Raw genomic sequence first — 12,749 nt, 5'->3', positions numbered from 1 at the left:
GTCGTGACCTGAGAAGGTACTCCTGGCATGTAGTGGGCAGAGGCCAGGGGTGCTGCTCTGCACCCCACAGTGCGTGGATGGCCCCATCCCAGAGATGAGCCGGCTCTGGGGGTCCGTGGCCGAGGCTGGGAAAGCCTGCCCTGGCAGAAGGTCTGCGTCCTCCTCTGACTCCTCTCTCCTTTGGCCGCGCAGGCCTCTGGGATGGAGATCTGGAGATTGGGGGTCACTTGGGGGTTTACCCAACTGAGGGTGAGGCGGCTTCTGCCTTGACCCCCGGGTGAGTGCCATCAGTCCCATTCGTTGAGGAACTGAGGCCCAGGAGGGCCAGGGAGCGGGGACCTCGACCTGAGGGGCCACTGCCCCCAGGCCTGGGGCTTTCTCTGTGAACACAGCTCCTGTGGCTTAGGCTCCTGGCCAGGCCCCAGTTGGGTGGCCCTGGGCAGGTGCCTCATCTTTACTTTCGCCTGCCCCCCTCGGGGCTGCCACACACCTGGGGCCAGCTCTTGGCCTGGAGCTGCTCACTGCTTTGGGGTTGCATGGTGCTGCCCTGGTCCTGCTGCTGGGCCTCTGGCTGTGCATCCCCCACCCTGCCCACCCACCTGGGCCTGGCACTCATGGTGCTCGGACAAATGAGGGTGCGGGGCTTACTCTGTGGGCGTGAGAGGGGCCCCGACTGCCCGGTGCCGCTCGCTGAGGTCCAGGGACTGGCTCAGCATGGCGCTGGAACTGGCGGCCACTAGCTTCTTGCCCCGCCACAGCTCCACGGCAGTGGCCAGCCGCTCGGAGTCCGAGTCCCGGTACCGCTGGATCTGGGTGGAGCCTCCCGGGCTCTCGGGCCTGTCTTGCGTCCTCAGGCCACCCACTGGCTTGCTTTTGTCCTTGGGGGTCTCAGGGGTGGTGCTGGGGGCTGGTGCACTGACCCTGCTGTCCAGGGCCAGGCTGGTGGGCCGTTCCATGTGGCTGGGCCTTGGGCTCTCACTCTGGAATGCCTCCACGGCTTCCCTCGAGACCTGGCTGGCTAGCACGGCCTGCGGTGGCTCTTCAGGCTGCTTTTGAGGAGAAGCGTTCTCCACCTCCAACCCCGCGTCTGAAGGCGTTTCATCTTGTCTGCTTTCCTTTTTGTCTTCAGGGACGCTCTCCTCTTGCTCCAAGACAGCCCTTCCGGAAGGTTCTCTGAGGGCATTCTCTTCCCTACAGGACTGGATGTGTCTGTTCTGGAGCTTCACGTGCTCCAGCCCTCTCTGCCGCCGCGACTCACGCTTCTCCCGGCTGCTGGGCACTTTCTCATGACTTTCAGCAGCATTTTTCTGGGGTAGGAGAGCCTTCTCTGGGCTCGGGACCTCCTTCTCGGAGTGGGACCTCTGCGCCGGGGGCTGGTCGCTTGGACACACCTCGGGCTGCACTGCCAAATGCTCGTTGTCCTCCGTCAGTTCCAGGCTCTGCTCGGCCCCCAGCTCCTGCCCGGCCGCCTGGCCTGGCTCGCCCTCGGAGATCTCGTCCCCTGTGGCTCGCTGCGCTTCCCTCTCCCTCTCCTCTGCCTTCTGCTTCTCTGCAACCATCTGGCTGAAGCTGTGTGAGGAGAGAAAAGGGGAAGGTTCAGGAACCAACAGGCACACGGCCTCCAGAATCCCCCAGGGCATGGGGACCTCTGAGCTACATCCTGGTGGGACCTCTGTGCTGCCCTCGGGCTAGGGGCTGGGCTCTGCCTCTACCGAGTGGTGTGACCCTGGTGCTCAGAGATGCTTCCAGAAAGAAGGAAGCTCCTCAGCCAGGAAGTGGGTACAGAGGATGGCCCCTTGTCATCATAGTCACCTCTGTCCTGGGTTGGCCTGGCTGATTAGGTGAGAACGATCTGTTAAGAAATCCCTGAATGCCCTTGGGGTCCCTGAGCTCCCCGTGCATGAGCGCAGGGGGAGGGAGCCTGCTGCAGGCCGGTCCTGGTGGTCTGAAGCCTCCACCTCTGAATCCAGGTGCTCGCTGACTGGCCTGGAGTGGGCAGGTGCAGCGGGGGTCCCCGGCAGAGACCGAGTGCAGCAATGGCGCCATGAGGCTTTGCCAGTGAGAGACATCCACCAGCCCTGGTACATCTCCCTGTGGTCCCAGGTGGCCAGACGGCTGGGTTCCCACCAGCCTCTCTCCAGCCTCCCTGCATCCAGAATGACAATCTGACAGCTCTGCCAGATGGACGGTATCTCAGGCAGCTACAGAGTGAGTGAACTTCCTGGCTTCCAGAATGTTCTGGGGGAGCAGGCAGGGGCCCTGCTCTGCTCACCTCTTGCGCTGAAGGTGTCCCCGGCAGAGGCTCTGCAGGCGGATGATGCTCTGTCTGTGGCGCCGGTAGGCCATCCGCCGCTGGTAGCCCCTCCACGCGGCCTGGAGGCACACAGCCGCCTGTGTTCTCTCCAGCGCCCGCCGGACACGGTAGGACCGCCAGCAGGCCTGCAGGTGAAGTGGGTGTTCAGGGGCCAGGTGTGCACCCTCCCAGCCGCCCTCTGCCTGGCCGGTGGGGCCCGCCCGGCACCTGAATGGTGATGGCCGCCCGCCTCATCTGCAGGAAGTGCCGGCGTTCCAGCACCATCCGGAACCAGCTCTGCAGGAGCAGGATCTTCCGTACGACCTCACGGTGCAGCGTCTCCTGCAGGGCCTGCCTCTCTGTCTCCTTCAGGAAAACCTGGTGGGTGTGGGCACAGGTTGGTCAGCGTGGCCCTGGAAGCCCTGTGCCTGGGTGGTCTGCACAGTCCACCGCGGGAGCGAGGGAGACCAAGCTTGTGTGCTCCCTGACCTGACCCGGGGGAGTTTTTCTAAATGTACCGAGACAGAATTCACATGATGTGGAATTCACCATTTAAAGTAAAGACTTCAGTGGGTTTTAGCACATTCACAATGTTGCACAACCTATCTATCCAGCTCCAGGACATTCCTGTCACCCCAAAAGGAGACCCCCATCCTCATGAGCAGTCCCTCCCCAGCCCCTGGCAATCACCAATCTGCTTCTGTCTCTGTGGATTTGCCTGTTCTGGACATTTCACATAAAAGGGATCACACACTATGTGGCCTTCTGTGTCTGGCTTCTCTCACTTGGCATGAGGTTTTCGAGCTTCATCCCTGTTGTAGCCTCTTCCCTTTTAACGGCTGAGTACTAGTCCATTGTACAGACAGACCACATTTTGTTCATCCATCATCTGATGACGGACGCTTGGGCTGTTCCTACCTTTTGGTGATTGTGACTAGTGCTGCTGAGCACATGTGTACATAAGGTTTAGTTTGCACACTGGTTTTCAGTTCTTTTGGGTCGATACCTAGATGCAGAATTGCTGGGTCACCTGGTGACTCTGTGATTAACTTGTTGGGGAACCACGAGGGGATTTTTCACAGCAGGCGAAGTCCTAATGGGGAGGTGTCCCTGGCACTTGCTAGACAAGGACAGCAGGCAGCGCCCTGACAAGAAGCAACCGACACACACGGAGAGGCGCGAGGCGGTTTCTGCAGGGAAGGCGAGCAAAGGAGCCCTTCTCCAGGCACTGCAGAGGGTGCTGACCGGCTCCGAGCACCATGGGGCCGTGGCGCAGGGTGTGGACCAGCCCCAAGCACCGTGGTGCCATGGCGGAGGGTGCTGACCGGCCCCGAGCACTGTGGTGTGCTGTGATCGTCCCGAGCCCACCCAGGAGAAAATGGTAAACAGGCCTGCTGCCCGAGCCCCGCCCCTTGGGTGTGCACCTCTGCCTCCCGGGGGGACACTGTGCTGGGCCCCAAGAGACGCACTTCCTCAGCAGAGCCCCTTCCTTTTCAGCGCGTGGCCCTGGAGCACCGTGTGTGCAGTGGAGGGTGGGGCACGGCTGTGCGGCCGCCCCGAGGTGGGGACGCTGACCTTGGTCTTCCCGATCTGGTAGCTCCTCTTGTCTACGTCCATCTTCTCCAGCAGGGCGGAGATGACCTCTCTGCACGGCTGGGCGTTCTTGGGCAGCAGCACCTGGAACTGCTCGATGAAATCCTGGGTGATTCGGGCCAAGAAAGGAGAAGACGAGTGAGCGTTTCCACCACCACCAAGGAGACAGGGTTCCAGCAGTTCCCGGGTCAAGCCGAGTTTGCAAAGCCAAAACTTGGCTCGACGTCAACGGGATCGACAAATCTAAAATCTCAGACCTTCTGAAACGGCCTAAAGCTTAAGAAAGAGCCTCGCAGACACAGAGGACTGGGTCCTTCAGTCAGTCAGCGAGGGGCTGTCGAGCACTGTGGGTGCTGGCACTGTTGGGGGGTGGCTGCCCCTGGGAGTTGGCGGGGGGAGGCGGGGCCACCCCTGGGAGTCTACAGCTCGTTAAAGGGCTGCATCACAGCTGGAGAGATGCACTTTGTAAGTAAATTATTTCAAATTTTAAGAGCCAAGCATTAGTAAAACACATGAGCATGTTTTCCCTTTTCTGTAATTTTGCCTTTCCTATTTATACAGGATCAGGAAGCCCTTATTTCCAGCGGGTGGACGAGAAAAGAGAGGCATGCCCTGATGAAGCCAAGTCCCTGGAGCCAGGTGGGTAAAGCCTGAATGCGGACCAGGAGCCGCCACCTCTGGCTTCAGGCCCAGAGCTCACTCAGGCGCCACACGGGTAGTGCCAACTCATGGCATGAAGCAGGGTTCTCAACCCAGGCCAGGCTGACGCCTGGGGAGGTTCAGTGATGTCGAGACATTTTTGGTTGTCACAACTCAGGGGTGGGATGCTCCTGGCATCGAGTGGGTGGAGGCCAGGGATGCTGCTCCACACCCTGCAGTGCCCAGGACGGCCCCCCACAGAGGGTGACCTGCCCCAAGTGTCAGTGGTGCTGTGGTTGAGAAGCTGCTCTCGCAATTTGATCTTCACTGAATTGAGGTTACCAATGATCCTCCGTGTTTGTACGAAGCCCAGGGAGCACTCTCTGAAGTCATCACCTCCCTGGGCCTTAGTTTCTGTACAGGGGAAAGAGAGAGGAACCGGCCCTGCCACTGCTGGTTGCCAGAATAAAAGAGCTGGGTATAAAAGCACCCATCGCTTTTTAAGATGCTCAGTGAAGGGCAGAGCTGCATGGGGATCCACTGGTGCGATTCCCTCTTCCTGGCCTGGCTAAACACCTCCGTACCCTTCAAGGCTTGGCTGGGCTCAGCCACCTCTGCAAGGAAACTGGCCTCCCACACCAGAAAATGATCCGGCAAATGCCAACAGTGCTGGCGGGGAGAAGCCCTGGTGTAAAGTAACCTGCCGGGTTCACATCGCAGAGAAGTGCTCTCCCTGGGACAGGGAAGCGGCCTGCGTCACGGGCAGCCACGCATGTGAATGTGTGTGTGTGCCGTACCTGAAACGTGTACTTGGCGCTGTAGCCAGACCTCCGGATCCGTACGGTCTCCAGCATGCCCGTGTAGCGCAGCTGCTGCAGCACCAGCTCGTCGTCGAAACATAGCTCTTTCTGAAATGGGATGTGAGTGGTCAGGGTAGGTGTCCCCGGGCAGACGCCTGAGCTGGTTGGTGGCCAGGGACAGGGAGCTGTGGGGCGAGGTGCCAATTCCTATGGGACTGCTCTATCACGGGCTTCAAGATACAGACACAGTCCAGGTCTGGGAATGTCCCCAGCACGGCAGCTGTGGGCCCCTGGGGATCCGTTTGTCTTTCCTCACTCCAGACAGTCGTTGGAATAAAGAGATGGGGCCGCTCAGCAGCAGTGCTCGAGGCATTCATCTCTTCTAGAAAACTTGGCAGCTGATCTGCTCTGCTCCCTGGCATCTGGGAGACAGATGCCACGCCTTACTGCCTAATTTAAGATAATTTGCTGCAAAGAATTATTTTCTAAGGGCCTCAACCCAAACCTACGCTGAGCTTGTGCTCTGTGCCAGGCTCTGGGGAAACTGCTGGGGACTCGGCAGGAGGAGCACATGGCGCTGCATGGGGGCCAGATGCACACGTGGACGGGCCGGACACTGCCCAGGCCCCTGTGGGAGGTGTCACAAGAGAGGGGATCCTGGGCTGAGGGCTGAGGAGGGAATGGGCAGAGGGAGGAGGGCAGGGAACAGCTGGTGAAGGCCCAGAGGAGGAGGGGGAAACCGAAGGGCTGACAGGGACACAGAGATGCTCGCCGCTGGAGGGGCTGGAAACGACCTGCCTCAGTGGGCTTCCAGCCTGGAGCTGAGGGGCCCAGCCTCCGTGCTGGTGGATGTTATTTTAAGTGGATGGAGGGGACGGAAGGGCATGAAAGGACGGTTGTCACGACTGGGCAGGGGGTGCTTCTGGCATCTGGTGGGCTCTTGGAAACCAGGGATGCTGCTCAACACTCTCTAGTGCACAGGATGGTCCCCATGGCAAAGAACAATCTAGTGGCATGGCCCCTGTCCAGAGCAGGTGTTGATGGAACATTTCTTGAGTTGCCCAAAACTGAAGTAAGAATCCCAATGGGAGAACTCAGAGAATCTCTGAGACACCAGTGGGCACCTCCCGGGAACGGGAGAGAGGGAATGGTTCTGGGTCCTTGTCTGGGAAGACGGAAGCTGCAGTCCCCGCAGGGAGAAGCCAGGCTCTGGACGTTAGCAGAGCCTCCCAGGAGCAGGAGAGAGCCCAGGAAGTGGGGAACGCAGAGATGGGGACAGGTGGGCGGACACAGTGGCCAGGAGGCACCCGCCCAGGTGTCTACTCCCCCCGGGAGGGAGCCCAGATCCCGAGCAGTCCCCCCAAAGTCCCTGAGGGGATGGAATGGCCAGTGGACCCTTGGGGCAAAGGAAGCCCAGCATTGAGAACTGCCCCTCTGTGCTCCAACAGTCTTTTCTAGAAACTTCTGGATGAGCAGCAGGCTCTGTGTTCCTGCTGCACAACCTCTGCCCCTCTCTTCTGGTACATTCTCTGCACTGGCCACGTTGGGATGTATCTGAGGAGCACCCCCGATCTGTCCCTCTTCTTGCAAACCTTCTCTGGGAACCCTCCACATTCCAGATGACGTCCCTGCTCTTGGCCACCAGGCTGCCCTCGCTGCTTCCTGCTGACCCCCCTCCAGGCCTGGGCGGCTACGGCATGCTGTTTACAGCTCCCGGAACTGGTGTAGACACTTGGTTCCCTGAGGCCTCTCCTGGCGCCCCCACCCCAAGGCTGAGGCAGGAGCACCCCCTGCTGAGCCGCCAGACCCTGGCCTTCACCTTCCCGAGATGCGGAGCCCTCACCTTCTCGGCGTTGGAGCGGATGCAGCGGATGAAGAAGGGCTCCGCCTTCCCCAGCGCCTCCAGGAGCTTGCTGAGGGATGTCTGGGGAAGAGAGAGAGGACGCTGAGCTGGGACCCCAGGGGCGTGCTGCTCAGTGGGAGGGGACCCAGTTCCTGCTGGGGTCAGCGGGGGGTGTACATGCTGATGCAGGACATGGGAGGTTGCAGCTGGATGTTCTGACCAAAGGCTGCACTACCCCTGGGAGCCCCCAAGGGGGCTGCAGGGTCCTTGCAGCTGGGAACCACCATCTTCCCAGGGCCACCCAGCTCTTGTCTTTGTCTCAGGTGGAAGGTGGGAGGGGGTGGGACTAAATGAACTCCTTCCAGGGACTTAAAACACGCATCAGCCTCAGCAGGGACCAAGGATGCGGGGATTTCGGTCTCTGGCCTGCTGTTTCCAAAAAGGATTTGTGGGAGTTCCCACATGAGGTAATCACAAAAAAGCCGAGGTGGGAACATGAGACTCAGATTGAGGAAAGAGGGAAGGAACAACAAAACTAATGGTGAGGGTCAGCATCCATTGGACCCCCTAAAAAACAAAGGCATCCCTGAGCTTCCTTGCAGCCAGGGAAAAAAGGGAACCATGACCCAAGGACACAGCCGAGCAGTCATGGTAACTAACAAGCTAACTTGTGCTCCTTTTAACGCAGTGGTTCTAAACCATGGGTGACTCTGCCCCTCCAGGGGCATGTGACAACGACTAGAGACATCTTTGGTTGTCATGACTGGAGGATGCTACTGGCATCAGGTGGGTGGAGGCCAGGGATGCTGTTCGGTGTCCCATAATGCACAGGACGGCCCCGTCCCCGAGAATGATCCAGCCCATGTCAAGCAGCGTCAAGGTTGGGAACCCTGAGGATGACGACCAGCTCCCCGTGCTGGGTTACCCCGGCCACGCCAGGCGAGTGGCAGGCTGGGTGTGGTGTGGCTCCTAGCTCTGCGGCCGCCTACCTGGAACTGGGCGCTGATGCTGGGCGGCTTCTTCTTCTTGTGCAGGTGCAGCAGCGACTTGGTGGTGCGGTCGTGCAGGGTCATGCTGATGATGAGCTTCAGGGACTTGGAGTCCAGCAGATTCTAGGACAGATGCACAGGGTCTGGCCTGCCCTCCCCAGGCCCCAACAGGCACAGGGAGCCATGGCACACGGCCCTGGAGCCAGGACTACGCCCCCTCATGAGTGCCAGGTGGCAGGCGGGCCTGGTGGGCGGCAGGGGTGACCCTGGGACGGAGCCGGGCTCCAGGACGACTAATTACAGCCTCTTCTGCCCGGAAGCCAAGGGCTGTGGCGCACGGCCTGCCCTCTGCACAGCTCAGGGAGGGCCACCCACGTGCTTCTGCGTGAGTTTACCCGGGTGTCCTCCCACACACGCCAATCCTTACTAGCAGGTGGTAAGAGGGACCTGCACTGTCCCATCTCCTGGCCAGACCGCAAGGCTGCTCTTACTCTTCTGAAAACCTTGTCCTCCATCTGCACGCTGTACGTGGAGACCAGACAGAGTGCCAGGTGCACTCCACCAGAGGCCGGTAGCCGGGGTCTTGGCTGCCAGTGACACCGGGCTGCCCCCTTCCTGGTGGGACTACCCTGGTTGCAGGGCCTTCTTTCCCTGGATGCCCAGAGGTGCTGTGTCCCATCCTGCCCTCTGGAGGTGGCTTGTGGCTAGACTCTGATGTGGGTGTCCAACAGGAGGGTCCCTTTGCCTCTGGGCAGGATGAGCTCTGAAGTGCTGTTCATGCTCCTGGTCCCACGGGGTCAGGCTGAGCCCACCTCCTTGCTCGGCCTTCCCTGCCCCCAGCGCCTCCCCCCCTCCTTCTCCTGGGAGTGCCCCCTACCCACCACCTGCGCCAATACCCTCGTCTCAGGCTCTGCTTCTAGGACACCCAAACAAAGACAGCTCCAAATCATTTCAACAGGAGACACTTTTTTGGAGGGGAAGGAGGAGAAAAGGAAGGAACTGAAGAAGCCAGAGAAGTTAAAAGCACTCCCCCTGCCCCCCGCCCGTTTTCTGGAAGATGCCTTGAGCCAGGCGCTCCCAAGACGGGCAGAGCCAGGTGGCAAGAGACAGTGTTGCGTGTTTACCTTTGGGATGGTCTGCTTTTGTTTGGTACCTTTATTTTTCCTGTCAAAATAGTAAAAACGGTTTTGTGAACAGAAGGCCCGTGGCGTCTGGATCTGGTTAGTTCAGCAAGCCACGCCTGGCGGGTTAGACGAGCGAGCGCAGAGCCGGTGAGAAGCGCAAGCGCAGCGCGCCGCCCCAGGACCCGCGGCCGCTCAGCAGGCGCCTCGGGGTGCCCATGCCGCTGCGTGGGCCTGGGTGGGGGACCCCAGGCGTCCGGGAGCAGGGGCGCTGGTACCCTATGGTAGGGCAGAACGTGCGTCCGTGTGGGGAGGCCACGGGGAGCTGATGGATCCCACAAAACGACAGTGGGACGCCCCAACTGGAGCTTCCAGGGACCTGCACGGTCCCGATGCCTACCAGCTGTCCCAGCTCTATTAGGAGCTGCTTCTGGACCCCTGGTGGGCAGGGCAGGGTGTGCCCTGCAAAGAACTGAAATGAGGCCTGGGTAGGAGCGCCGTTTGGACTCGCACTGCCGAGAAAGTGAAAAACGAAAGCAGACCTTTGGCTGCGGGACGGAGCGGCCCCCAACTTCTCAGACACTTTATGGAATCTTGCAGACAAGAGAAAATTTTTTAAAAAATCGCAGCTTGGCTTGTTTTTAGGACCAGCTGAGGAAATGGTGCCCCACAGATCTGCAAGTGTGTCAGGTTTCAGCTTAATCCCCGTAGGGTGAATAAGGCACAACAAAAAGAAATCTCAAGACCGGCCCCGTCGTGGGCACAAGCTTCCCTCTCGTGGCTGAGCTGAGGCCGCGGCCACCTGGTGCTGTGGGTGTGAAGGTTGTCCACCCCTGCCTTGCAGGCGGACACCTCAGGCCACATGGTGAGTTGGTGGCAGGGAGCCCGCCGCCGAGTTTGTGTGGCTCCTGGGCCCTTCCTACCATGTCACGCCACAGAAAACAGGGCCACGACTTGCATGGAGGCGTGCAGAACCACACGGCCGACTTCCACCGGCTTCTTTAGAAGCCCACAGTGGCAAAGAGGTGGGCAAGCAAGCCTTGCTCTGCACATTTGAGGCAGAAAATGAGATGCTCCGTGGGAGGCGCATTCCTGCGAGGCTGCGCTAGGCCCCAGGGAGCTGGGGAGGACACCGGGCGGGAGCGTTATGAGGGCCATTTAGCGGCGGCTGGTGTGAGAAGGAACCACAGGACAGCGCAGCGTCTGTGGTGGCTGACTTAGCATCACAGGGAGCCCAAGCGGCAGGCCCTGGGAGCGCAGAGGGGCTCGCTGCACTTGTGGGGGGCACCCACAGCCTCGGGAGCACTCACAGGATGAAGGTGCGGGGTTTCTGGAGCCGACTGAGGGACTGGAGAAGCCTACGGGGGTCCTCACCCTGCCAGGGCAATCCTTTGATGGTCCTGATGATTTGGTCATGCAAATCGCTGGGGGTGGGGGTGGGGGCGCAGTGACAGAGAGAAGACGGAGTTAGAGCAGTGGGCCCGCCACCCTGGGGTCCCCAGCACAGTCGGGACCATCCCCAGGCCACTGGAGCCAAAACATGCAGCGCGGGGAGCATGCACGCTGCTGCCTCTCCTGCCTGCACTAAGGGGGTTCGGCCAGGAGCCACTGTCCCCGCAAAGGAGGTTCCCCCTCCTCTGGGGGGCAGGCCGCTTCACTTCAGGCTGCATGGATTCTGCCACATGGCATCTTGGACCACTGACAAAGGCCTCTCGTTGAAGAGCCTTTTGGAATCTGTAAAAAGCATCAAGAGGCTACTGAAAAGAGAAGACCGGAGGGCCTCTGTGGGCAGCAGCAGATTAGTTTCTCTTGATGATTCTGTGGCCACATGTCAACCTCCTTGTCGGCTTCAAGAAAGGCCTTGGGAGGAAGGAATGGGGTTCACACGGCGGTTCTGTGTGCAATGCCGCCCCCCGGGGGAGGTTTGCTGATGTCTGGAGACATCTGTGGTCGTCTCGCGGGGGCGTGGGGGGTGCTACTGGCATCTGGTGGGTGGAGACCAGGATGCTGCTCAATCCCCCACAGTGCACAGGATGGTCCCCCAAGAGAGTGACTGGCATCATGCCGAGGGGGAGAAACCCCAGTTAAAGGTCTTTACCCTAAAAAATTCAACCTTATGAGCTTCGTTCTGTTCAACCGCTGTGGGTTCAGGCCTGAGGGTACATTATAGGCCCAAACTTTGGCACCAAGGCATAAGCATGAGACTGGCTTAGAGACAATAATCAAAACCTCTGAAAATGGATATGCATGAAGCACAGCCGGAGGACAAACATCTTTGACAGAACTTCTGGAAATGAGGTAACAATGACTGCAGGATGAGGTGGGAGGTTCTGTTTTTTGTTAAATTCCTCATTCCAGTTATTTCAAATACATGTTTAAGCTCTGGGCAGTTGGCCTGGAGAGACCCTGACCGGTAGCCCCTCACCAGTGTTCCATGCACTACGCCCGGGGCCGCGACGGCCACACTTACCGCTGCTCCCTCGCCCTCCAGGGAGGCACAGAGCAAAGACAACAGAGGGTCACTTTCACCTCCAACCCTGAGTGGTCAGGGCAGCGGCCAGAGCTCCCCTGAGGCCCATGGCTTCGGCCCATACCCCCTGACCCAGTCAGATCCAGCAAGAGTGCCCACAGCCCGACGAGCCCCTCTCCTGGCCCGCATGTGGGCTCAGTCCCTTGGGATGACGGCTCTTCTCCATGTGCCTCCCTGGTCTTGGGTTCGAGGCCTCGCTTCTACTTACTTCTTGCTTTCATAGAAAGCAATGATGTCCTCAAAAGCGTTAATATCGAACTCCTCAGAGCCGTCAAATGAGAAATCTAGCATTGAACAGCTGAAAGGGAGAATCTGTATAAACTACACGTGCGCCCAGAGTGGGACCCACTGCCTGTGGCCAGGCCCTGGGGAGACTGACATCGTTTCAGCCACTGCAGGTCAGAGGCCACTTTTAGTCTTAGAGAAAAAAAACCCCACAAGCAAATAGGGGGACGTATTTTTTTGTCTTACTCTTTTTTGGGTGAAAAAGCTGATTTAAAAACACACCTTTTTAAAAGCAGGAAAAGGACACACTGTGCTTTCAGACAAATGACATACGGTCACTTACCTAGGTACTAACTTTAGCTCCACATGCACACTTTTATGAAGCTCTTCAGGAAGTTTTTTATCACAAAGGGCTCAAAAATAAAATGACTTTTTCACGTTTGAAAATTTAGCAACCTGCTCCTTGGGAATTTTTGAGTCTTAAAAAAGAAATCAGGGACTTGGCTGCCCCAGAGCCTTTGCACATGCTGCCTCTGCTGCTGGCACACCCTGCCTGCCTTGTCTGGCTCAACTAGTCCCTTCTCAATGCAGCCAGCCTGCTCTCTCAGGCTGCCAGAAGCGTCCCACCTCTGGCTTTGTCATTGCCTTGCATGTCTGTCCACTGTGGCCTTTTTCACCCAACCTTTCTCGGAGCATGTGCCCACTCACTTTTACAC

The 12,749-nt window shown here is 59.0% G+C and overlaps 1 protein-coding gene across 20 annotated transcripts in view; it reads right to left on the bottom strand.

The window, feature by feature from the left end:
* MYO9B (myosin IXB) overlaps window positions 1–12,749 on the bottom strand; it is an 84,902-nt gene that overhangs the window by 13,413 nt on the left and 58,740 nt on the right. For 8 of the 20 annotated variants that reach the window (XM_070246641.1, XM_070246629.1, XM_070246630.1 and 5 more), the window contains exons 15-23: window positions 10,589–10,702; window positions 9,282–9,321; window positions 8,158–8,280; window positions 7,169–7,249; window positions 5,323–5,433; window positions 3,869–3,991; window positions 2,522–2,671; window positions 2,273–2,439; window positions 649–1,569 (exon numbers count right to left, since the gene is read on the bottom strand). In XM_070246641.1, the coding sequence (XP_070102742.1) occupies window positions 649–1,569; window positions 2,273–2,439; window positions 2,522–2,671; window positions 3,869–3,991; window positions 5,323–5,433; window positions 7,169–7,249; window positions 8,158–8,280; window positions 9,282–9,321; window positions 10,589–10,702 (1,830 nt within the window). Of the gene's footprint in view, window positions 1–648; window positions 1,570–2,272; window positions 2,440–2,521; window positions 2,672–3,868; window positions 3,992–5,322; window positions 5,434–7,168; window positions 7,250–8,157; window positions 8,281–9,281; window positions 9,322–10,588; window positions 10,703–12,016; window positions 12,107–12,749 lie in introns of all 20 variants that reach the window. The other 12 variants (XM_070246639.1, XM_070246626.1, XM_070246638.1 and 9 more) reach the window with 3 other exon arrangements.

Source organism: Equus caballus, chromosome 21 (genome assembly GCF_041296265.1).
Source record: "Equus caballus isolate H_3958 breed thoroughbred chromosome 21, TB-T2T, whole genome shotgun sequence".
NCBI classification, from domain to species: Eukaryota; Metazoa; Chordata; class Mammalia; order Perissodactyla; family Equidae; genus Equus; species Equus caballus.
Note: the sequence above shows the minus strand (reverse complement) of the source record. Positions and strands in the feature narration are given on the sequence as shown.